The 26422-nt window shown below is 43.3% G+C and overlaps 1 protein-coding gene across 2 annotated transcripts; it reads left to right on the forward strand.

The window, feature by feature from the left end:
- Positions 1 to 26403, forward strand: NELFCD (negative elongation factor complex member C/D). Of its 2 annotated transcripts, none has more exons than XM_058174781.1 (15): positions 1 to 342; positions 3654 to 3766; positions 4010 to 4119; positions 5471 to 5580; positions 6917 to 7024; positions 7990 to 8142; positions 9124 to 9254; positions 11050 to 11215; positions 14072 to 14206; positions 15180 to 15319; positions 17699 to 17813; positions 20009 to 20104; positions 21598 to 21738; positions 23883 to 24012; positions 25310 to 26403. In XM_058174781.1, exons 1-15 carry the CDS (start codon positions 277 to 279, stop codon positions 25342 to 25344), a joined length of 1749 nt encoding a protein of 582 aa, XP_058030764.1. In that variant the 5' UTR covers positions 1 to 276; the 3' UTR covers positions 25345 to 26403. The 2 variants fall into 2 exon arrangements, with proteins under 2 accessions (XP_058030764.1, XP_058030765.1); XM_058174782.1 differs by having other exon boundaries at positions 2 to 342; positions 3657 to 3766; positions 25310 to 26402.
- Positions 26404 to 26422: the final 19 nt, after the last annotated feature.

Below are 26422 nucleotides of genomic sequence, written 5' to 3' on the forward strand. Positions count from 1 at the left end.
ACAGACACTGGAGGAAGCGACTCGCATTTGAGGCGAGAGCCTTTGCTCCCCCCCCCCAATCTCTCTCTCCGGGGGTGGCTTAGTTCGCTCGTGGACCGCCTTTCCCACGGGGCGCGCCAAGGAAAAGCCGGGCTTCCCCTTGGCAGCGCCCATTCATCAGCGGAGGCTCCGCGGGAGGGCGTTCCCGGCCTGGGCCGTGCGTGGAGGGGCGCCTCTATCCTTTTCGCATCTCTGCGGCCCTGCCGCTGCCCGAGCGGGAGGCGAGCGTCGGAGCCCATGGAGGAGCCGGAGTATTTCGCGGCCGCCACGGCGGAGTGGGGCGACGACACCGACGGAGGAGCGGTGAGCGAGCGGGAAGGGGTGAAGGGGGAAGGCCTCCGCCGCGGGGTGGTCGCTCTTGGCGGGCTCTGGGATGGGCAGAAGAGGCGCCAGGATCGGCTCCTCTCAAGCCCCCTCCGGGCAGATTTAATCGGGGACGCCCCCGACAAACACGCGCCCCGCTCTGATCTCTAGTAGCCGATGCCACATGCAAAAAAAAAAGGCACATTTTGTTGCAAAAAATCTGCGGGACGAAACGTGCCTTTTCGTGCGTGTCTCTCGCGCTTCCTTGCAAGTGCAGCATCGGCTTTTTAAAGATAATGTATGTTTGTATCTGCATACAAACTATACGGTATAGAGCACTGTACACCCAGAACAACTAGACACAAGAACAGTTTTTTCCCCGAAGGCCATCACTCTGCTAAACAAATAATTCCCTCAACACTGTCAGACTATTTACTGAATCTGCACTACTATTAATCTTCCCATAGTTTCCATCACCAATCTCTTTCCACTTATGACTGTATGACTGTAACTTTGTTGCTGGAAATCCTTATGATTTATATTGATATATTGACCATCATTTGTGTTGTAAATGTTGTACCTTGATGAACGTATCTTTTCTTTTATGTACACTGAGAGGCTATGCACCAAGACAAATTCCTTGTGTGTCCAATCACACTTGGCCAATAAAAATTCTACTCTATTCTACACACACACACACACACACACACACACGTATACCATATGTTTTGCCTACGGGCGTGTATAGCTTATTGCCCACGTGTGTAGCGTCTTTTGCATATCGTGCCCACCCTCGCCTGCAAAAACACACACACGTGTATCTGTACTTTGCGTGTATGTTCTTGCAGCAAAACGCCACAACTTTGATTTTTCCAGCGGCGAAACCGACGGGGGAAGCTGGCTTTCCTTAACAGTTGTGGGGTTCAATTAACGGCGGTGATTTGCTTTGCTTCACAGCCTTAGCTGTAAAATTGGGCATGGCTCGCTTAACGACCATCTTGTTTAAGCAACTGAAATTCTGGTCCCGATTGTGCTGATAAATCAAGGGCAACCAGCAGTGTTTTCCCACACAAAGCCACCCCCTTTTTCACTGAAGAGTCTTCTCCTATGGTCCTTTCGGACAGAGGTGTCCAACCTTGGCAACTTTAAGCCTGGCGGACTTCAACTCCCAGAATTCTCCAGAAGCAAAGCTGGCTGGGGAGTTCTGGGAGTTGAAGTTCGCCAGGGTTAAAGTTGCCAAGGTTGGAGACCCCTGCTTTAGGAATTATAGCAGAACCCAACTGATGTGGGTGTCCAAAGTCAACTTCCCAACAAAGTCCTTGAGGTTTGTCTTCTGAGAACGTGTCTCAGAAAGTGGCAGCATGAAGATCTGATGGAATGAGAGGCAACTAGAAAATTCCAGCAATATTGTTTGGACTGGGAAATTAAAAGAATAGCAAACCCCTTTTGTTGATAAAGAAAACTGCTTCCTCCTGATCACAACCGGAGTTGCCTTTTTAAAAAAAAAAACCAAGGAAAAACATTTTAAAACACTGCAGACTTTCTACAATAATTCCTGCCCGGGGACCCAATGAATGAATCATTGTAGGTGGACCTTATTTTGGCCAGGCCTGTTGCAATGGGTCCTCTGAAAGTTGTCTGGAAACAGCTACATCAAGTGTGGCATTTTTTTAAAAAAGGCTTTCGTTTCAGATTTTAGTCCTGTGGAAATTCACTTAAACCCGAATCCCACTCGGAGGTTCAGAAGGAACCGTCCTAAGCAAACAGTATATAGGGTACGAGGTTCGATTTGGAGGGCCACATGGCCACATTTTATGACACTTTTGCCAAAAGTTCGTGTGACAGATTTTTCTTTGGTTTTTTGTCGAAGCCATCTAATAACAAACAATTGATTTGCACAATGACTATGGTGGGACCGGAAGTTGGCAAATGGGCCGTTTTTGGAGGACCTCTGGCGGGGTAGGGAAGGCTGTTTTCACCCTCCCCAGACTCCTAGAGAGGCTCTGGAGCTAGGTGAGAGAGAAAAACGGGCCTTCCTCACCACCCCCAGAGACCCTCCAGAGGCAGGAAACAGCCTGTTTCCCTACTTCTGGTAGGACCAGAAGGCCCAAAAATCAGCTGTCCGGTGTGCACATGTGCACTGGAACTGAGCTCACGTGCCCACTGATATGGCTATGCTTGCCACCTATGGCTCAACCTCTACTGTTTCGGCCATTTTGACTTCTTACAATCTTACCATAGAATGGAGATAGGCAGCCTTTGGTAGGTCCTTGATTTAGACTTGTTGTGTCTGCGCCCCCTTCCAGAAAGTGACTTGGAAAGTGAGGGGGAAGGGCCATCAGGACTTACCTCGGGAGCACCGGCTTCCCTGGCTCAGCTCCAGGAGCCAGAGGCAGAACAGGTGGAGGAGATAACGAGGCCTCTGTCCCCTGACTCTTTCCGCCCCCCCAGGCCACGCCTCCAGACCCAGCTGATGGCAATCAGGCCTGGCTGGACCCTAAGTTTCGTAGGCAGGAGAGGCGGGAACAACAGAAGCAGGGATGGGGCAGGCCTAGGAAGTGCTGAGTCATGGAGCCAGACCCCACAGGATATAAAACCAGCGAGTGCTGCTATGCCTCTTCGTAGCAGGCAAATCAACTGCTTAACTAGAGCTGAAGTACTGTTTGTTCCTGGGTGACTCATCGGCATCAAGGGAGATAACAGAGTCACTTGGCAGACGCTCGCTAGTTTGCTGCCGGAGCTGATAGTGCCAGCTAATTAAGCCATCGCTCGGACGTAGGTGAGGGTGGACAGAACACTTGTCCAAAATTACAAATAGTCGTTGATGCATATCTGCGGCAAAAGAGTTGATGGATATGTAACTGTAGGTTGTAGATGATTGCAGATTGATCGATGCGCACACCTCCCAAATCTCAACTAAATTTTGTGCTGAGATGAACATCCTGCGTGCTGATTGGTTGATCCGACTTCCTTTTGGTGCTTTACTTTCTGAGTGCCCCCTTAAATCAGCAGAATGTATTGCAAAGTTGAGAAGGTTGGCCATTTCAATTCCTCCCCAATAATTTCATCAGCCTAGCAAGGACAAAGTGCTGGAAATCCCAAAGCTAAAGCTAAAGCTTGAGACTATCTACCATAACTTGAGGCATTCTGTGATACAGAAAACTGGCTGCCATTAGGATCTTTCTTTAAGACTCCGCACCCCAGTTATGAAGTAGCTTCATGCTTAGGCTAATATTGCTGTCTGTTGCCACACCAGAGAAACCCAGAGTGGTGGTGAAAATAATATTGACAATTTTAACTCTTCCAACCAGCAGGATGATGAATATGGAGGGGAAGATGATGCTGAGGTCCAGCAGGAATGCCTTCACAAATTTTCCACCCGAGATTACATCATGGAGCCCTCCATTTTTAATACTTTAAAGCGGTAAGTGCATATTAATTCAGGCATTGTGGTTGGAAAGAGGGATTGTGGGTACAACAACTGGCTGAGGAAGTAACTCTTCTGCCTTGAGATCTGATATCTCTTGAATTTCTGGGACAGTGTTTTATCCTTGGAGTTTTAAGATGGGAAATTCTGGGAATTGAAGTCCACAAATGTTAAAGCTGCCAAGGTTGACAAATGTTGCTCTAGGAATTTCTTAAATGAGGATTCTGCATCCTTTCACAGATACTTCCAAGCAGGTGGTTCTCCAGAGAATGTGATTCAGCTCCTATCGGAGAATTACACCGCTGTGGCTCAGACAGTGAATCTTTTGGCTGAATGGCTTATTCAAACAGGTAATTGACTTTGGGGCTGCAGCTTTTTCTTCAATTAAGGCCCACAGCCAGAAAATACAAACCAGCTAAGCCATAATCTATGGCTGTATGGCTTAATATATCATCCCTGCCTGAGTCTCCTCAGGCGTTTGTTGGGCTTCCGAATTATAAATAAATCTTCTGTCTAAAAATGTGCCTTGATGAAAACTCTCGATTCCTAGTTCCTCACAGCAGGAATGCCTTCCCGCAATGCTAATATGTCAGAGAACAGAAAGGTAGACTTAGCGGATGATGTTAATACAAACCAACCAGTTAATAGCATGTCTCAAATGACAAAACATGAGATCAACACATACCATATTTTTCGGAGTATAAAATGCACCTATTTCCCCCTAAAAGGGGGTGAAAATTTAGGTGCGTCTTATACACCGAATGTAGCCCTGCCCACCAACTGGCCCCCCACCCTTTGGCTTCTGCCTCCCAAAAATTTACTTCCTTGCAGCAAACAGCCTGTTTCAGCTTCAGCACAGCCTGATTAGCACAAGTTGTTTATCTGTCTGATCGGCCTCCTGACTCTCAGCTGTTTTGCAGGAGCCTCTGCTGCTTGCTGCAAAGAGGTAAATTGCTGGGAGCAGATTTTTTTTTCTTGTGCTAATCAAGCTATGCTGAAAACGAAAATGAAAATAAAGCAGGCTGTTTGCTGCAAGGAGGCAAAATTGCTGGGAGGCAGAGGCAGATTTATTTTTCTTGTTTTCCTCATCAAAAAGGGTAGGTGCATCTTATAGTCCGGAGCATTTTATAATCTGAAAAACATGGTATATTTTCAGTTTTAGCTTCGTATCAGATACTTTAGAAATATTTGTCTGTTCTTTGAATCCTGTTTGGTGCAGTAACTACACAACTCTTATGATTCAAAATTGTCTGTACACAACTGAGTACAGGTAGTCCTTGACTTACAACCATTCATTTAGTGACTGTTCAAAGTTATAACAGCACTAAAAAAAAAAGGGACTTACAGTCATTTCTCACACTTATCCATCCCTTTGGTCACATGATCAGAATTCAGGTACTTGGCAACAGGCATGTACTTATGACAGTTACACTGTTCCAGGATCATGTGATCACCATTTGTGACTTTCCCAGCCAGCTTTTGGGTAAAGTCAATAGAGGAAGCCCGATTCACTTAATGACCACATGATTAACTTAACAACTAGAGTGATGTGCATAACAATCGTGGCAAAAAAAGTTGTATTCTAAAGCTGACTGCAAATAGAATTGCATTAAAGGACTATCCTCTTTTGCCCAAAAGAATATTGTGAGGATTTTGAAGATTTTCCTGTGTGAAATCCATAGTGAGCATCTCTTATTGCAGGTGCTGAGCCCATTCATGTCCAGGAAACTGTGGAAAACCACTTAAAAAGTTTGCTGATTAAACACTTCGATCCACGTAAAGCGGATTCCATTTTCACAGAGGAGGGAGAGGTAACTTGAAAAAACTTTATTCTGCCAAGTGGGGTAACAGCACAGGCTCTTTCTCTTTCTTTCTCTCTCTTTCTCAAGTTCAGAAAAGAACATAACTGGAAACTCGAAACTTTTGCTGTGTTTTGAGAGGGGACTTCCAGCACAACTTGTTCTCAAAACACACAGATTTCTCATTTATTTAACTGTTGTTTTATCTTTCAAATCAGAGGTTTTTTCCCAGGACGGCTGACAAAAACATTTCGAATTTAAATTAAAAATAGCAGCTAAAAATACCAATAAGCAAATGTGATGAGTTTTAAGTAGCCAAAAGTAAGACGGCAGAAATAAGATGAAATATACCGAGTTTTGGTTCCTGGATGTTTTCTGAGCTGTTCAAAGTGATTCATTCCTGTCCATGGGGTAAAACTGACAATGGACCTGTATAGCACCATTGTTTATTATTAGGGCCCTCCCCCCTAATAAAAGAATAACATATGTGAGCAGCTTTCTCAGACTTTCCCATGTCGATATCAGTTGTGCTTTTGCATACAATTGAATAGAAATGCATCTGCCTTTTTTGTGGGCTGACAAACCTTGGAAACTGTTGCATTCAGTACCTTACTAGTCTGGTTCTTAAAGAAAAGATATACACATTGCCATTTGCACCTTATCTACATCTTTTTTCTTACATCTTCAGACCACATGCTTAATCTTCTCTCTGAAATAATCCACGTTTGGGCTTCTCATAGTATTTTGAACCACGTACTCACCAAGTGGGTTGAGTTTTTCTGAGTCACAGGTGTCCTTGGGAGGGCAAGTGACATCCTTGTAGTTTATTTACCTAAACTATCAAAAAGTAACCAGGTTTAAAATTCACCAAGCTTAGTGTAATGTGTGACTGTATCTGCTTGGTCTTGACAAGACATGGCAGTGCATCACCTGACTTGGCCATAGATGGTTTGTAATTACTCTGTAAAATGAGTAGTAAAGAGTTCTTGAGAGAGTAAGCACTTGAGTAAGAGCCATGGTGGTGCAAGTGGTTAGAAGGCACTACTGCAGGTTACTTCCGCTGACTGATTGCAATTTGGCAGTTCGAATCTCACCAGGCTCAAAGTTGACTCAGCTTTCCATCCTTCCAAAGTGAGTAAAATGAAGACCCAGATTGTTGGGGGCAAGATGATGACTCTGTAAACCGCTTAGAGAGGGCTGTAAAACATTTTGAAGTGGTAAATAAGTCTAAGTACTATTGTGTCAATTTTGTGTTTACTTTGGACACTTTTGAAGCTATTCTGAAAGCACGGGTTGGTTTTACTTGACCGCTTAGTCCATCTTGGTCTGTTGCTTTGGTTTTTGACAGACTCCAGCCTGGCTCGAGCAAATGATAGCCCACACAACTTGGCGAGACCTCTTTTACAAGCTGGCTGAAGCTCATCCAGACTGTCTCATGCTGAACTTCACTGTCAAGGTAAATAAGGTTCTTTCATTCAACTAGCAAGCTTGCCAGCTCTCTCCTGTTTTTTCATGCAAATTTATTGGTAGATTGGGGAGGCTAACATGTTAAGAAGGCAGTTGCATGGTTGGTGCACTCATCCATGTATTTAACGATTGGAGAAATTCTTAGGCGCCAAACTATTTCTAGTTTCCAATATATAATATTTGCTGTGAAATATGACCTCCGTGGAGTTGGTGGCAGGATCTAGCCAACCATGGCTGTAAAACAGAGTTGGATCTGCTTATTTTGTGGTTGAGAGATCTTCTGGGATTTCCAGGTTTTACAGAATGGACTGGGATTTTCTTTTAAAAAAGAAAATCCCCAAAGAAAAACAGTGGCAAATCACTTCTGCAATGCCGCCAAGAAAATTGTGTAGACTGACATATATTCAATTTGAGTGTGTTTATTTCCTCCTCCTCCTCCTAATTAAAATAATTAATAAATAAATAATAAAATAAATAAATAATTAAAATAATGGATGGAAACTGACCAAGGATAGTTTCAGCCTAGAAATGAGGAGGAACTTTCTGACAGTGAAAACAATCAACCAATGGAACAGAAGTTGCCTTCGGAAGCTGTGGGAGCTTCATCACTTGAGACTTTCAAGAAAAGATTGGACTGCCATTTGTCAGAAATGGTGTAGGATCTCCTGCTTGGGCAGGGGGTTGGACTAGATGATCTACTAGGTCCCTTCCAACTCTGTTAAATCTGTTCATTCTAATTCTTATAATTCTCCTCCTCCTGCTGAACCAGGAAGAAATTATCAAGTATTTATTTCTTGATTTCCATCCTCTAGGTGCTGAAGTGGTTTCATTTCCCCTTCAGTCCTAGTTTGCATACTTAATTAAATAACATGGTATTTGCGATAGTGATGAATGAATCCTCCTGGATACCAAAACAGCTACTGTCTCAGTTCGAAATCCTCTGGTTGGTTGCAGCTTATCTCCGATGCTGGATACCAAGGGGAGATCACCAGTGTATCAACAGCTTGCCAGCAGTTGGAAGTTTTTTCTCGTGTACTGCGGACATCTCTGGCTACTATCTTAGATGGTGGAGAAGAAAATCTGGAGAAGAATTTACCAGAGTTTGCAGTGAGTTTGCAGCCTTGTCTCCTCTTTTTGGGTGTGTGTGGTGTTTTTTTTTTTGTTTTGTTTTTTAGGAAATGTCCGGTTCTTAAAAATATTTGCTGTGGAAAAAGTGCAAGGGAATGGTAACATTCTAGGCCTGTGACTAGGTCATTGTTCTCTGATATCATAGCTACTTCTCTCTTCTTATGCTTGATATTCTCATCCACAAACCCTCCACCAGGGGTGAAATGCTCCCGGTTTGGACCGGATCGGGCGATCCGGTAGCGATGGGGGCAGGTAGTTCAGAGAACCGGTAGCAAAAATCCCTGCCCCCCACTGCCCACGCCTCGCTGTTCCTCTTCTCTGTCCCTGAAGCACTCGGTGGTGATACTACTGCAAACGGCCTTAAATGACTGCCGAGGCACTTCAAAGGGCCGCACTACAGCTGATCAGCGCTGTCGGCAGCTAGCAGACCAATGCCTCTTTTTTTAAAGAAGGTAGATTGGTGCTTGCCAAAAAAAGGCAATTGGTAGACCAGGACCTCTATTTTTAAAGAGGTAGACGAGTGCCTCTCAGTAAAAGGCAATTGGTAGACCGGGGCCTCTATTTTTAAAGAACGTAGACCACTGCCTCCCAAGTTTTGTATACTTTATTATTATTTATTATTATTGACCATGCCCATTCAATCACCTGACCACCAAGCAACACCCCCAATTAAGCTACGCCCACAGAAGTGGTAGGGAAAATTTTTAGATTTCACCCCTGCCCTCCACTAAAATTTGTATTGCATGGGATAGGGGTTTTCATAATTTTTCAGGTGGCTTCAACTGGCTGGAAACAGTGCCAAATTTTCAGCACTCGTAGTTCAAAGACATTTAAATGAAATATGGTTTAAATGAAATTCTGAACTGTTTTGTGGTGTTCTTCTATAGACTGAAAATATAACTATCCTGTAATATTATAAACCTTCATGTTTCTAAATGTTCTGTGACAATGTATTTGCAGAAAATGGTGTGCCATGGTGAGCACACGTATCTTTTTGCTCAAGCTATAATGTCCATGTTAGCGCAAGAAGAACAAGGGGGCTCTGCCGTCCGTAGAATCGCTCAAGAGGTCCAGCGATTTGCTCACGAAAAGTAAGATCTTGCTTCATTTCTTTCCCAGTTTAATTTATGGGCCTCTTTGGTTGCGCGTTAAGAATAATTCTAGTCCAGGGGTCTCCAACCTTGGTCCCTTTAAGACAGTGGTTTTCAACCTTTATAGTGCTGCGACCCCTTTAATACAATTCCCCACGATGTGGCGACCCCAACCATAAAATTATTTTCGTTTTGAATTTATCGCTCCTGAAGCCGTATTGGCTAGCGATCTGAACTGCTTGCGATTGCCTTGAGGACGGAGGCATTAAAGCGGAGACTCCTCCCCTATTAAGTTTATCGCGCCTGAAGCCAGATTAGGCTAGCAATTGGGAGTGATTGCAGCTGGCTTGAGAGGGAGAGCAAAGATTTCTCTCTTTTTTAATTCATTGCGCCTGAAGCCGAATTCGGCTAGCGATTTGAAGAGCCTGCAGATAGCTTTGGAGTCAACCATTGGCGCGCGATTCTTCGACTCGCACGTATACTTCCCATATTTCTGATGGTCTTAGGCGACCCCTGGCAAATCGTCATTCGACCCCCAACGGGGTCCCGACCCACAGGTTGAGAACCGCTGCTTTAAGACTTGTGGACTTCAACTCCCAGAGTCCCTCAGCCAGCTTTGCTCTGGGAGTTGAAGTCCACAAGTCTTAAAGGGACCAAGGTTGGAGACCCCTGTTCTAGTCTCTAAAAATGGAAATCTGATTCAATTCTAAGCATGAGCCCCAAATTAAATTTTGCTTGAAAATCGTATAATTAATCCAAGATGTTATGCCAAGCACAGCATGTCATCAGAACAATATCAGGTGCACTATGATATCAATATGGCAAATGTCACAGATCATGTACTTTCAAGGTGACATTGCTTGTGCCCCTATGTATGTACCCATGCCTGGCAGATTATTAAGTGTACAGCTAACATTAGAACTGTTAATTTAGAAATACAAATTTACAGAGCTTTTTCTGAGTTCTTCTAGATTCTTTCACACTTCCATGTCTCTTAGGTGCAGTTGCATCTAAAACTTTACTATAAGACCTGCTTGTTCTAAATTGTCTTTTCTAATTGGGATTCTGCCCATGTTGTCCAGATATTTAGAACAGTGTTTCTCAACCCATGGCAACTTTAAGACTTGAAGTTCAATTCTCAGTACACCCCGTCTAGTATATTGGCTGGAGAATTCTAGGAGTTGAAGTCCACACATCTTAAAGTTGCCAAGATTGAGAAACTCTGATCTAGAGAGAATCTGCTTAAGGTCTCACCTGTGGGAGGTAAGAGGGTGTGGACCAGAAGGCGAACCTTAATAGTGATTCTCCCCCCCCCCCCAATTATAAAACGCACATCCTGAGAGATCTATACCTATCTCCTTTTCAAAGGAATTTTCAAAGAACACTGAAAACAATGCAGTTTTAGCAGGCTTTTGGCTTGGAAATTGTAGGCAAACATCTATTTGTTTCCGAAAAATTTAAATGTCATATTATCCAGTCTCTTAGATTGGGGCAATATAGATGGATGGATGGGTGGGTGGGTGGGTGGGTGGATGGATGGATGAACACAGGTTACATGTTGCATAAATTTGGTCTATTTAATGATAAATAGTTGTGAGGTCATGTTAGCAATTGAATCTCCTCTGCATTTTGTCCATGCAAACACAATCGATTCTGTTTGGCTCTTAATAACATGCCAAACATTTTTAGGCGATGGCTCATTAGGTCTCCACTATTATTGATGATCCGTTACTTCTTCTGAAGCTTCCCTAAAACAAGCTTGCTCTGTCTCTTGTTCTTGCTTGATCTCCTGAAGAGGGCATGATGCCAGTCAGATCACCCTAGCGTTGGGCACTGCAGCTTCCTATCCCCGCGCCTGCCAAGCTCTTGGTGCTATGCTGTCAAAAGGAGCTCTGAATCCAGCAGACATCACAGTCCTCTTCAAGATGTTCACAAGCATGGATCCTCCTCCTGTGGAACTGGTTAGTAGCAGCCTCCCTTGGGGGAAAAAACCCTAGACTTCTTCATAGCTCCCCATCCTCACTCTCCGTTAAAAAGCAAAAATGATTTTTGGTTCAGTAGCAGTGTTCTGATTTAGGCTTCCTGAGTCAGTAAAACAGACGAGTAGTCCCAAAAACCTCTTGTTGCAACAGCTGTGAGTTCTGTTCATTCACAGATGAGTCCCAAATAGTTGTCCTTTGGGATAAGGCTGATAATCACCCACCTTTATCTCCTTTGACACGACTGCCAAAGACCTAATTGGCAAAGCCACACAGAGTCCAGAATCAAACAGAGCTTCAGACTTTAAACTGAACAGAATTAATAACGTTGCTTCCTGCAAAGGCCCACATGCCTTTGCTCCTCTTTTAAGTCTTAGAGAGGGGCCAATCATCTCCAAGCCTTACTCTTGAGTAGTCCCTTTTGTTTTAACTGTTCTTGCCTTCTGACAACTCTGTGCATGCCTGCACTGGGAACAGGGTCCCCCTGTTCTTCTGCCTCGCTGATGTCCAAGATTGCTAGCACATAACTCCCAGATGGCCCTGGCCCCATCTCTGCCTCCGACACAGAGCCCTCGTCCGAGCCTTCCCCAGACTCCAAGATTGGCCCATGTTCCTCCCCAACCACCTCACTGTCTGACTCTGCTGCCAGCTCCGCAGGACCCTAGCAGACCACAACAAGCAGTTTCAAAGTATATGGTAGCTCTCTTAGAGTAGAAATGTTAATTTCTGAGATTAGTTACTTTTTCTGCTGGCTAGCAGGGAGAAATATCTTAAGAGTTTCTCAGTCTTGGCAACTTTTAAGATAGATGGGCTTTAACGCCAAGAATTTCCCAGCCAACTCTGGTGTACTATGCAGACTGGGGAATTCTGGGAGTTGAAGTGCTCCTCTTAAAAGTTGCCAATGTTGAGAAATGCTAATCTAAGGAATGATCATGGTCATTGTAATTTGAATTAGAGTCAGAGGAGATGTCTGGGCCATCCTTATTTCTGATGCCCGAACCATCCAAGATGAAATCTACAGATGTATTCCACTCTCTACTTTTCAAGTCAGGAGTGCAATTATGTCTTGTTGTGCCAGAGCGGACAAGGTGATTTTCTTTCCTTGGTTGAACCCATTGCTTCAACGGGTCTCTGGCTACCTGAGGGACTTGGCCATCCAGTTTTCTATGCATCTTTTGGCCTTTTCCTTTAATATATTGACACCCCGTTAGGGCATACATGCCTGTAATCTTGGTGCATCCAAAGGTAGCCTCCCCCTATTGGATTTTAGCAAGGCCTTCATCCCTGTGTTCTAGGTATCGAAAAATGTGATCCCATACTTACCTATTGGCACTTATTTTATGGGACATCCTCTTTATAAGACATCATTTCTGAAGAGCTTTATGAGCCTTTGTTCCCAAGGTTGACTCAGCCTTCCATCCTTCCGAGGTCGGTAAAATGAGGAGCCAGACTGTTGGGGGCAATAGGCTGTCTGTAAACCTCTTAGAGAGGGCTATAAAGCATTGTAAAGCGGTATATAAGTCTTAAGTGTTATTGCTACTGCTAAGGGGGACCAACATTTATCTTCATCTTGTTTTGCAACAGGATAATGTTACCACATTCTGTAGAGACCTCATTCCTCTTGTCTTTTGGATGCTTTGGGTAGCTGTTGCATAATTTCTCACAGTTATGACGGTTTGCAGTGTCCCAGGGGTGTGTGTGTCATGTGGTCACCTTTTGCAACTTTCTGACAAGCAGACTCATTGGGGAAGCCAGATCCACTTAAGAACCGTGCTACTACCTTAACAACTGTAGTTCTCCACTTAACAACTGTGGCAAGAAAGGTTGTAAAACGGAGCAAAATTCACTTAACATCTCACTTAGCAACAGAAATGTTGGGTTCAATTACAGTCATCAGTTGAGGACTACCTGTATTACGTGATATGGTCATGTGACATCACGCTTTGCAACCATATCGCTTAGTGACAGAAATCCCAGTCCCAGTTGTGAAGATAAGTCTTTGTTGTGTCTTGCCCGCCCTCAGAGCAGCCGGGGCCTTCTTACCTGCTCCCGAACACTGAGGAATGTATGCCTCCCGGCCCCAGTCCTGGCTCCATGCCCAGACAAGCTGCAGAGGAGGGAGCACCTCCCTGCCCCAGCCCTGACTCCATGCCCAGGCAAACGGAGCAGCTAGACCCCTCCCCCTCCTCCACAGCATGTGAGCCTGAGGAGGGTTTACTCCCAACAACAGCTGATTGGAGTGACCCTCGCATCAGAAGATTGGAGAGGCGGAGGCAACAGAAGGAAGGGAGGGGCAGGCCTTAATGAGTGCTGAGTCATGGAGCCACACCCCATGGCCTATATAAAGGATCTACTTTCTGGCAGTCTCTGAGTCAGGCAAAAGTCGAACTTATCTTGCTGAAGTCACTTACTGGTCTCCTGCCTGCTCTGAGGACTTTGCTAGGACTTTGGGCAGAGCTGCAGAGGCAAGCCTGATTCGGATTTCCATGACCCAGCCGTCAGCGGAGGAGTGGGACACGACAGTCTAGAACTACCTGTATCTTGGCCTTCACAAACTTTTATATTTCAGTAGTTTTGTTTGTTGGTTTTTTTATTTTTTTATTTTTTCTTTTTTTCTTAGGCAGGGAGTTGATTTGATTTAACTTTATAGGTTTTTAATGAAGGAATAGTCTTTTCAGTATCAAGAGTCATAATTGAAACATAACACTTAATCTTAGTTCCAAAATTCACCTCCTTGGAAATGAAAGTATTTTGAGATGTAATCAGTGTTTTTTTTTTAAAGAAAATATCTGGTTTTTCATAAACCAGTGATATGTTTTTTGTTTCATTTCCTTACAGATTAGAGTTCCTGCTTTTTTAGATCTCTTTATGCTGTCACTGTTCAAGCCAGGAGCAAAAATCAATCAGGACCATAAGCACAAATATATCCACATTTTGGCCTATGCGGCTAGCGTGGTGGAAACATGGAAGAAGGTAAACTTGGGATGGCTGAATGATGGTTTAGAAATCAATTGGTGCTTTGAAAGAGGATAATAATTGGATTACTTTATGTGCTTGCATTCTTTAGAATAAAACTGTATGCTTGGCTTCCAAATTTACAGAAATAGCTTTCATGTTCTTTAACCAAAAGAAGTCTTTGACTCAAATAGTCTTAATTCCTTTTTTTCTTCTTCTTATACTTTTCCCACAAATGCAAACAAGCTGAATGGCAGGTGATCATGATAGATGTTTGGGACTTTAGCAGGAATTAGAAACTCTGATTTCCCTCTCCTTGATTTCCTAAACTACAATTCCCATCATTTTCACCACTAGGACTGTTGGAAGGCTTACTTATGCTACAGATGCTGCATTCTTGTGTATAGATGTATTTGTATGTATACAAGGGTTTTTTGGAAGGGACCTTAAGGGCCATCTAGCCCAACCTTTTGCTATGTCCAGGAAAACCAGTTAAACCATTCATGAGAGCTGGCTATCCATCCTTTTCTTCTGAACCTTCTGATGGAGAACCCACAATTTCCATAGTCAGACTGTTCCACAAATCCTACCATCAGAAAGATTTTCCATAAATTGAAATGAAATCTAGGTTTTTGAGCTAGATCATGGGTAGTCCAATAAATAGATGAAAATGTTTAACAATTTGAAACAAGCAAAGTCAATGAGGGAAGTCAGAGTCACTTAATGACCACATGATTCACTTAACAACACGGGCAGAAAGCTCATAAAATTAGTATGGCTCACTTAACAACTGCTTTGTTTAGCAACAGAAATTCTGTCCCAATTGTGGTCGTAAATCGAGAACTGTCTAGTGGCCAATGAGTCTTTCATTCACCCAGACTCAGAAATATACATACCTTTAAGAAAGGTTCAATAAACGGAGCTCTGTGCCAATTCAGGTTTCAACAAGAATATCCTTTTGTCTCCTGCACCTTATTTCAACATTTCTTAGAACAAGAGAATGAGCATCAATAAAGATGAGCTCAAGTCAACTTCAAAAGCGGTTGAAACAGTTCACAATCTTTGCTGCAATGAGAATAAAGGTGCTTCGGAGCTTGTCGCAGAGCTGAGTACCCTTTATCAGTGCATCAGGTAAGCCTCGCCTTAGAACATGATTTCTTTGGTTAAAAATGCAAAATTCTGTTTGCATTACACGGAATATTAAGGAAGTGTACAGTTTCTGCTTAAAGTTAAGCTAATTTTAAATCTGTGTTTGTGGAGAGTAAGCCTGAGCAATTTGCTGGTCATCTGGGTTACTCTTTCAAATTCTCGTTGATCTGGGTTTGTCATAAAGGACAATAACAAAGGGAGCAAGTTTCTTACCTTCAGTTTTGTAGAAGAAAATTGAGTGTGCAACTGGAATAATTCTTGAAAAGGCCAGGGAAGGAAGAGAACTAGGCCCAGCCTTTGACCGATTCTAAATTTGATTCTGAAAAACATACGCTTAGCAATTGTAAGACCTATGCTGGGAGTATCTCAGACAATAACTAATTGATTAATTAGTTGATGACTTAATTTCCCACAATGACTCACAATAGAGACATTTCCTGCTATCAAGTAAACCAGGTTCTGGTCCTACAGCATTTCATCTTTTTCTAGTTGGTCTTTAAAGGCTGTTTTTGCACAGCTTGATAACCCTTGTCCCAAAGGTGCTTTTTTCACGTAGCAACTGGACTTTGTTTTTCCTTGAAGACATTTCACTTCTCATCCAAAAAGCTTCTTCAGTTTTCATCGAAGAAGCTTCTTCAGAACCAAAGAAGCTTCTTGGGTGAGAAGTGAAATGTCTTCAAGGAAAAACAAAGCCAGTTCAGTTGCCTTTTGAAACAAAGTATCTTTGGGACGACCGTGACCTGGATGACTGAGAATCTCCATAGACTCAACAAATGAAATGCTACCGGTTCGGACAGATTTTCCCGAACTGATAGTAAAAAATGCTACCGGTTCAGGCGAACTGGTATTTCTGGCCATCAGCTGGGCAACAATCAGCTGTGACGCACAATTTATATTAGCTAGAATCATTTGATTTCCTACTTTCTAGCTAATCTAAATCGCGTGGCACAGGGGATCCCCCCCCCCGCTGTTCTACTTACCTTTGCGGGCTGGGAAGGCTTCAAAATGTTCCCTTTTTAGCGCTGCGCGGGCACGCAAAGTACACACTCAGTAGCAGACTCGCAGAACCGGTAGCAGACTTCAGAGGGTATTACCGCTGCTCGATAACCCTTGCTTAACTCAGTAAGCTTGTGTTCAATCCAAAAATGTAACTAGAAATTTATCTGGAGAGAGACGGTTTAGTCTAGTGCCATGATGGCGAACCTATGGCACGTGTGCCAGAGTTGGCATGCAGCACCCTCTCTGATGGTAGATGAGCCATCGCCCCAGTTCAGCTCTGCTGCGCATGTGCATACGCCTCCCGCTGGCCAGCTGGTCTTCGGGTCTCTGCCACACGTGTGGGGTTGGGGCATGTGTGGGGACTGCACACACGTGGGGGGCGTGGGGGGCGCACGGGGCCACACGCACATGCGTGGGGGTAGGGTATGTGGGGGGGCATACATGTATGTGCAGGGGACGGGTATGTGCGGGGGCCCACCCGTGCATGCGCAGGGTGCACGCACCTGCGCAGGGCTGCACACACATTGCATTTTGGGGGTTCGGGTGCGCGCACGCGCGCACACACACACACTTTGGGCACTCAGTCCGGAAAAGGTTAGCCATCACTGGTCTAGTGATTAAGGTTCCAGGCTAGAAACTCGGAGACTGTGAATTCTAATCCAGCCTTAGGCATGAAAGCCAGCTGGATGACTGGCCCAATCACCAGGAGATTGTGAGTTCTAGTCCCATTTTAGGCATAAAACTTGGCTGGGTGACCTTAGGCTAGTCATTCTCTCAGACCACGATATCAGGCTTGGGTAACAAGTTGGTCAGTCAGTTTCTGTCACAACCAACAGATAAAAAGCAGAACCAGCACTTGAGCTAGGAAAAATAACTAGCTTTCTAAACACAGTTTTAAAGTTTAAGGAATGAGGAGAGGCCAGCCTCTTAACCTTATCCTCCTTCCCACCCAGCAGGCTATAGACCTGTTGAAATCTGCTGAAATGCAGTTATCTGAGTTCACACAATAACAGCCAGCCACAACTCAACCACATTTTATCCCAGCATATGAATCAAGCAAGTGGCTTCTTTTATAGGCCCTTGTTTTCTGTTTTCTCTTCCTCTAATTTCTCTGGGAATTTTTCTCTTTTGGGGGAATTGTTTAATTTTGCATTTTATGGCTTTCTGAGTTAAATTGCCAGTTTTCAGACTGAGCTAAAAAGAAACCTTGCACTGATCTGATTGGAAATAAAAACGAATAAGGAACCTTCTGATAACTGTTCTCATAATGTCCAATGAATGGTAGATTAACGATGCTGTCATAGATATTGGGGGCATTTGCCTCAATTTGGCACGCCTTGCTCTGCTTTCTGGTCTCCTTAGATTTCCAGTTGTAGCCATGGGAGTATTGAAATGGGTTGACTGGACGGTGTCAGAACCCCGATATTTCCAGCTTCAGACAGATCACACTCCGGTACATTTGGCGCTCTTGGACGAGGTGAGGTTTTTGAGTTCTGCTCAGTGACAAGTCAGCCTGGCTGTATCTTTCATATATGTTTGCCACGATAAGATTCCCTTGCTGTCCTTTGGAAGGGTGTTTTCCCCAGGGACCTGGAAGGCCCCAATCTTTTGGGCAATTTCGTTCCCCCCAGTGATGAGGCTGGGAAGTTAATTCACTAACTATTGCTGAATTGGTTTATTTTGCTGCTTATTGACCCTGGTGTATGTCATACTATTATCATCACTAATATTTTGGATCAGTTGAGTTACAACCATTCCTTTAGCAACTGTTCAGGGCCTGACAAAAGTGACTTACAACTGGTTATCGCACTTAGAGTCACCGCTTCACAACAGTCATATGATCAAAATGTGGGCATTTGGCAACCAGGATGTATTTACAGTGGTTGCAGCGTCCCTTGGTCATGTGATCGCTGTTTCCTGTTGAAGAGAAACGAAACCTTTTTCAGGCCGCAGTTCTAAAAATAGGTGGGGAAAACACAACAAGTGGAAGTAGCAAATATTCCCTACCTGTTAAAATAATAAGTTCCATTTTTATTACATCAAGGGTTTCAGTCTGCGGGCTGTTCCTGAAGGAAAATTATATCCGACTGCAAGAGCTTTATTTGTATCTTTGAAAGGTTCTTTTAAAAAACTTAACGGTAGTCTACTGCCGGCTTCTATCTCCCATCGTCCGGTGCGTTCCCACAGAGAGGGACTCCTCAGGGTGCCGTCAGCCAAACAGTGTAGACTGGCGGCCCCCAGGGGGAGGGCCTTCTCTGTGGGGGCTCCGACCCTGTGGAACAAACTTCCCCTCGGGCTTCGCCAACTACCTGACCTTAGGACCTTTCGCCGCGAACTTAAAACCTATTTATTTCGTATGGCTGGACTAGCTTGATTTTTACCTTTAATTTTAATTGAATTTGATGGGTTTTTAAATTTTTGTAATTTTATGGGGGTGTATATTATTTTAATTTTTGGGCAAATTTAAATCAGTTTTTTAAGGGTTGTTTTAACTATTGTGTATGTCTGTATTTTATCTGCCTGTTCACCGCCCTGAGTCCTTCGGGAGAAGGGCGGAATACAAATTAAAATATTATTATTATTATTATTATTATTATTATTATTATTATTATTATTATTATTATTATTATTATTATTATTATTACTGTATGGAAAAAAGTGAGATAAAAGTTATTCTCTTTCACTGTCTTTTTCACTCACAGATAATTATTTTCATACAATCTTTGCACAAGATTTTTCTGACTTGTAGACTGGAATATGCAAATATATTTCACAGTCTGATCCTGTGGCGTAAATCTGATTAAGGACCAAATTTTTGTATTTGCCAGAGGGCATAAATCCTTACTGGTCATCCAGCTTGATTGATAACATTTCTGAATTTGGATTCACTGGCAATCGTATATCTTTTAAGAATTCAGAAGTTCTTAATAAGTACAGGTAGTCCTTAACTTACAGCAAGAATTGAGCCCAAAATTTATATAGCTAAGCGAGACAGTTGTTAAGTGAATTTTGCCCCATTTTACAACCTTTCTTGCCACAGTTGTTAAATGAATCACTGTGACACGGTTGCTAAGTGGCTTCCTCATTGACTTTGTTTGTTAGAAGGTCGCAAAAAGGTGATCACATGATCCTGGAACATTGCAACCGCCATAAATATGAGCCGCTTGCCAAGCGTCCGAATTTTGATCACGTGACCTTGTGGATGCTGCGGTCATAAGTATGAAAAATGGTTATAAATCATTTTTCAATGCCATTGTAACTGTGAACGGTCATTAAATGTATGGTTGTAAGTCGATCTCTACTTGTATTCTGCACTTTAAAGTTTGTGCCAGTGGTGAAATTCAGTTTTTTTTACTACCAGTTCTGTGGGCGTGGCTTGGTGGGCGTGGCTTGGAAGATGTGGCAGGGGAAGGATACTGCAAAATCGCCATTCCCTCCCCACTCCTGGGGGAAGGATAGTGCAAAATGCCCATTCCCACCCCACTATTGGGCCAGCCAGAGGTGGTATTTGCCGGTTCTCCGAACTACTCAAAATTTCCTCTACCAGTTCTCCAGAACCTGTCAGAACCTGCTGGATTTCACTCCTGGTTTCTGCCTCATCATAGTTGACTCATAATCAAGCTTGTGCATCAGTAGAAATGCAGATCTTACCTTTTGCTTTTTGCTCTGCAGATCAGCACCTGCCACCAACTGCTTCATCCTCTAGTCTTGCAGCTTCTGGTCAAACTTTTTGAGACTGAGCACTCTCAGCTTGATGTCATGGAACAGGTGATGACAATGCAAAAATATGGGATTCTTGACTGTTGAGCGTTAATGGGGCATCCTGAAGCTGATTAGCTGAAGATCTAAGGTGGCGCAGTAGTTAGAATGCAATATTTCAGGCTAATCCTGCTGACTGCCAGCAGTTCTACAGTTCGATTCTCACAGACTCAAGACTGACTCATCCTTCCATCCTTCTGAGGTTGTTAAAAAAACCCAGATTGTTGGGGACAATATGCTGACTCTGTGATCAACTTAGAGAGAGCTCTATGAAGCAGTATATAAGTCCAATTGCTATTGCTATTATTTTATTAAGTTGCTGAAGTAACTTGCCTGCTTGTAAAATTATCATTCCAAGGAGAGAAAAATATTGGGAATCCTTGGGTTCATACTCTTGAAAGATCCATTACATAATGGATCTGTAGAAAGAATTCAGAATTATTTCTATTTAATGTAAAAAAGTGGTGAAGTCCAATCTTACTTGAAAGTCTATAATTAGTGCAATTAGCTAGGGAAATCATCACATGTTAAAAAGCCTCTTTGTTTCTATACATTGATACAGATGCATTCCTGAGTTTTCTCCACAGTTCAGTTAAATACCAAAGATCCTTCAGAAGAAAACTCAATAAATTATAATTCAATTGAATTTGCTGGTCACACCCTTCTTTATGTAGTATTTAAAGAGCTTCAGTCCAAAATTGTAGGGAGTCAGAAGGGAGAAACCACTGTTTGTTCTGTTCTGTTACTTACTTCATTTTTCCATGTTGTGATATTTTTCTAATAGAAAACTAATAGACTTTTTAAAATAACCTTACTAGCAAAACAAACACTGCAGCTGTTTTCTTTACCAGTAGAGGGCACTGTGACACAGACTTTTCTTGCTCCCTCTACTGATCAAATAAAAAAACATTGAATATTTTTTTACAAATTTGGGAAAAAAGTTACCAGAATAGGTTGAGCCAAAATACCTAGTGGTAGTGGTGGTGATGATGATTTATTTAACATATCATGAGAACATGACAAAAGAAAAGTAAACATATACACATATGCATAAATATTGATGACAATACAATATGAATTCACTTGGGTGTTTTCAATATCCAAAAGTCATCCCTCGATCAACTTCTTGATGGAAAGAATGGATGTGATAGTTAAAGGGTTCTGCAAGGCTTATGTTATCCCTTAAAACTCCAAAATCTCCGAAATAAAAATAAAAAACTTAAAACTAAAACTCCAAAATCTATGTACTAAAACAATCCTCAAAAAACTTTGCAAACAGTTTGGTTCTGTGTGCAGTACATTGGTTTCCACTTATGCCATAAACTGAGGAGAAGATTATTTTCTTATGGAGCCAAGAAAATCCCATGAGGTAGTTCTCTGGATAGATTTTAGCTTTGATTTTTCACCTCTATTGATGTAAGCATGCCAGAACTTGCAGGAGAATATTTTCTCCAGTATCAATAGAAATTGCTATACAGTTTCACGGGCTTCTCTTTTCTCAGCTGGAGCTTAAGAAGACTCTTCTGGACAGAATGGTTCACTTGTTGAGCCGTGGCTACGTCCTGCCAGTGGTGAGCTATATCCGGAAATGCCTGGAGAAGTTGGACACTGATATATCTCTGATCAGATATTTTGTGACTGAGGTCAGTAAGTATTTGGATAGTTAAGAGTTTTAAAATGCTGTTCAGTTGTAATTGTCAACGTTCCAGAAAACCCCCAGTATTGTATTGATGACAATACAATATGAATTCACTTGGGTGCTTTCAATAATCCAGATTCCCAGGAAAGAGGGGCTGCATTCCAGAGCAGGGCTCACCAACCTTTCAGACCTCAGGGACCACTAAATTCATAATTTTAAAACCCGTGGACCACTAATATGATCTGCCTAATGACTGGCTGGACAGGCGTGGCAAGGTGGTTATGTGATTGGGTGGGTGTGGCCAACTTAATGTCACTCACGTCGAGGGGCGCCTTGCCAGCCTCTACTCGCTACTCCTCACCTGCCTGCCCGGACTCCTTAGGGCCCCAACAGGAAGCAATTGCTGGAGCCACAACTTGAAAGAGTTGGCAAAACAGCTCAGTTCAAATTGGATCTGATCGAGAAGGAGGCTCAGCAAAAGCACCTCACTGAGGACTACGAGCACAGGCTTTCCAAGCAGAGGGAACACCTGTGGGAGTGCAAGCGCCTGGAGGCTCAGCGGGCTAAGATGGTCAGCCAATTCCAGACCATGATGCAGTCCCACTGGAACAAGGCCCTCCGGCTCTTCGCCACCAGCCGTGCTTCCTCCAGCCTTCGCCCAAAACTTCACACCAGGAGGCTGAAGCAGACCCCAAGTCAGAATTTCTGCTTCCCTCCGACCCCCACAAAAAGACCCTGAAGGGGGAGACTCTCTGCAGCAACACAAACATTCATTGCACGTATCTGTCCCAGGGGCCATAGTTTCAGGACCCCTGATTTAGTGCAATATAAAAAATGCAAATAATTTCTCTTGAGGACCACCAAAATTTTCTCACGGACCATGTTGTGTCTTGCCCGCCCTCAGAGCAGCCGGGGCCTTCTTACCTGCTCCCGCACACTGAGGAATGTATGCCTCCCGGTCCCAGTCCTGGCTCCATGCCCACACAAACTGCAGAAGGAGAATCTCCCTGCCCCAGCCCTGACTCCATGCCCAGGCAAACGGAGCAGCTAGACCCCTCCCCCTCCTCCACAGCAGGTGAGCCTGAGGAGGGTTTATTACCAACAGCTGATTGGTGTGACCCTCGCATCAGAAGATTGGAGAGGCGGAGGCTACAGAGGGAAGGGAGGGGCAGGCCTTAATGAGTGCTGAGTCATGGAGCCACACCCCATGGCCTATATAAAGGATCTACTTTCTGGCAGTCTCTGAGTCAGGCAAAAGTCAAACTTATCTTGCTGAAGTCACTTACTGGTCTGCCTGCTCTGAGGACTTTGCTAGGACTTTGGGCAGAGCTGCAGAGGCAAGCCTGATTCGGATTTCCCGGACCCAGCCGTCAGCGGAGGAGTGGGACACGACAGACCACCAGTTGGTGACCGCTGTTCCAGAGAACCAAGAAACAGCGAAGTTTAGATAGTTTGGTTGGAAGGTTCTCGGAGTATCTCTTTAGCGATGCAAGCAGTTGCTTTAGTTTGGCAAGATTTCTGTTTATAAGTGAGGAACAATAAAGAACAGGGGTATCCAACCTTGGCAACTTTAAGACTTGTGGACATCAGCTCCCAGAATTCCCCAGTCAACCATGCGTGCTGGGGAATTCTGGGAGTAGAAGTCCATAGGTCTTAAAAGACATCACTGTCTTAAAAGAACTTCAAAGTGTCTTTCTTGTATTTTAAAACAAGCTGCTTGTGATGTAATTGGTGCTCTTTGTGGGCCTGTTGCCATTTTTAAATTTTTCCTCCCCCTTGGTGGAAGAGGAGGAGTGGGGCGGGGGGTGGTTGTATTTTATTGTGAGTTTTTATTTTATTGTGAGAGTGAGTGGGCAGTCATTTAAGTTCTCCAAAGAAATAAATAAATGGATTTGCCAAGATTGATGACAGGCTCCAAAAACCAAGAAACACACTGTTATAAAACTAAGAAATGCAATGTTATGACCACTGTAAATGTTATTTACTGTTCTCCATTCACTATTGTTTATTTTTTTAATTATCTTCTTGTTTTGTGCAGCAATTTATTTTCTACATGTTTTAGAATAAAATTACTCCCCCCCCCCCCCAAAAAAAAGCAACAACCATCACAATGAAGCTCATAGTCTTTTGTGCTATCTGATTTCATAGGTACTGGATGTGATTGCCCCTCCCTACACTTCTGACTTTGTGCAGCTTTTTCTTCCAATTTTGGAAAACGACAGCATTGCAGGAACCATTAAGACAGAAGGTGAACATGACCCAGTGACAGAGTTCATAGGTAAATCTTTCCGGCACTGCATTTTTATTTCAGGTTTGCAACCTGTTTACATGCACACACGCACCTGAAAGAATTTACCTCAAGAACCTCTGAGCAGAATCCCTCTTCAGATGCTTTTTCAGCACTGAAAAGGTCAGATGTTTCTATGAGCCTCATGTTTTCAGGGTGTTTGGACTGCAGGAAAACCTCCACAAAACATGTTTCCACAGTAAAAAAACAGTAAGTCCAAGATGGGGACCATGATGCTATAATTAAATTCTGCATGCAATGCACATTAAAAAGGGAAGGAGCTTCAGTCAAACTTTCATGGCTTCCATCTTGACTTTTGATTGTGGAGACCCCTGAAGACATGTAAGGATCTTGAATTAAGGCTGAGCTGGTAGGAGAACTGTATTAGTCTAAAGCTGGGGTCCTCAAACTACGGCCCGCGGGCCAGAAACAGCCCGCTGAAGCCATTAATCCAGCCCGCGTGGGACCACAAGACTGCTCCGCCCACATTACCCAACCTACCTGCCAGCCCCCACCCTCCTCCTGGAGGTCTCGGGAGGCCAAAAATGGCACTGTTTTTGGCCTCCCTAGCCTCCAGAGAGAGGGAGGGAGAGAGAGAGAGACATACACACACACACAAACAGAACTCCCTCATACACACCCCAAGGCAAGCACATCCCTTCACTAACCACCTTTCCACCCCCAGGAGCATAATAAAAGTTTAATTTTTGTGTATTTAATGGACTGCTAAATTGGCCACACCCACCCAGTCACATGATCACCTAGTCACACCCACCCAGCCACGAGTACCTAGTCACACCCATCCAGTCACATGATCACCTAGTCACACCCACCCAGTCGGTCCAGCTCCCCAACAGTTTGAGGGACCATGAATTGGCCCCCTGTTTAAAAAGTTGGAGGACCCCTGGTCTAAGGTCTAAGATACAATTTTTTTACAGTGTGGTCCTACCACCCCTGGGAATTCCCCAAGACTCACTCAGGAATCCTGGAAATCAAAATCACTTGCTAGCCTGCAATACTTAAATCTCTTCAAACATTTGTGAGATACAATAGGAACCGTGAGCGCATCCATTTTAATTGTGTGGTAAATTTATTACAGCTACCCACTCTAGCAGACATTGGGATACATTGTACTGTATGTGACTGTGGACAACTGGGGAATATTTTATAGGAATGGGTTAAAGTGTTGGAGAATGCATGCAGTCAGACCCTGTTTTCCATTTGAATCAAAAGATTTAGGCACATAAATTTACTCCATGTCAACCTGTCTTGTTTGTCTTCTTTAAAGCTCACTGCAAGTCGAATTTCATCATGGTTAGCTGAAGGAAGGGAGAAACTCCACATCCAGAAGCCATTGGCGACCAGGCCTATTTTGTGTCGCATGAAGAAAATGCAAATGGTTTGCTGATAGCTTTCAGGTTAAGTAAGAACTCCCACTGGACTATTTTACTTGTGTAGAAAGAATTACTGGCACAGATTGCATCTGTACTTCAAACCTTGGTCCTCTTGAAGAAGAACTGAAAAGATGGCGTAGTTTCCCTGCTCCATGTATATGACCTAGTGAAGTATGGTAGCCGATTCATTTTTTAGTATGACTGGTTACCTCTAGTAAGTAGAGCTGACATCGTTTTATGAATTTCTCTCTACTCTGTGTTCCGGTCAGTTTTGTGAACTGGAAAAGCAGTGTATTAATCTCTCATACTTGCTCTCATTCTTGACAATCCTATAAACATCTGGTGAAAATATTTATCAGATATGCCCCATCTGAAAACACCCTTTCACAAACCTCCTCCAATCTGGGCACCCTTACATATGTTGGGTCTACAGATCTCATCCTTTGGTGGATCCCCAGGCTGGATAAACCTCCTTACAATGTGTTTATTACATTGTAGCTTGTAAATCAACCATCACGGATGATTGTTGAGAAACAGACCTATGCTTAGCATCTGTTACATTCGAGTTCTGAATATTTTTTTTAATCTTTTTTTGTTTTTGTTTACATTTATACCCCGCCCTTCTCCGAAGACTCACAATGTATAAGGCAATAGTCTCATTTTATTTGTATATTTTTTTACAAAGTCAACTTATTGCCCCCCCCCCAACAATCTGGGTCCTCATTTTACCTACCTTATAAAGGATGGAAGGCTGATTTGTGCATCACAAATGTTTTATGTTTGTGAACCCTAGCAAAGAAATGCAGGGATTGTTCTTTTAGGAGAAAATATTAAAATATTAACCATTATCAGTAAGTTTCATTACTTTGACAGAAATACATATATTTGTTACATTTCTCTAAATGCATAGCATATACTGTAATGTATAACTTTTCAAATCTGTTTTCTTTGCTACATATCAGATGAGTGAAAAGTATGACAGCTTGTAATTTTTAATAAATTTTCTT

The sequence above is a fragment of the Ahaetulla prasina genome, chromosome 3, assembly GCF_028640845.1.
Source record: "Ahaetulla prasina isolate Xishuangbanna chromosome 3, ASM2864084v1, whole genome shotgun sequence".
Classification (NCBI taxonomy): domain Eukaryota; kingdom Metazoa; phylum Chordata; class Lepidosauria; order Squamata; family Colubridae; genus Ahaetulla; species Ahaetulla prasina.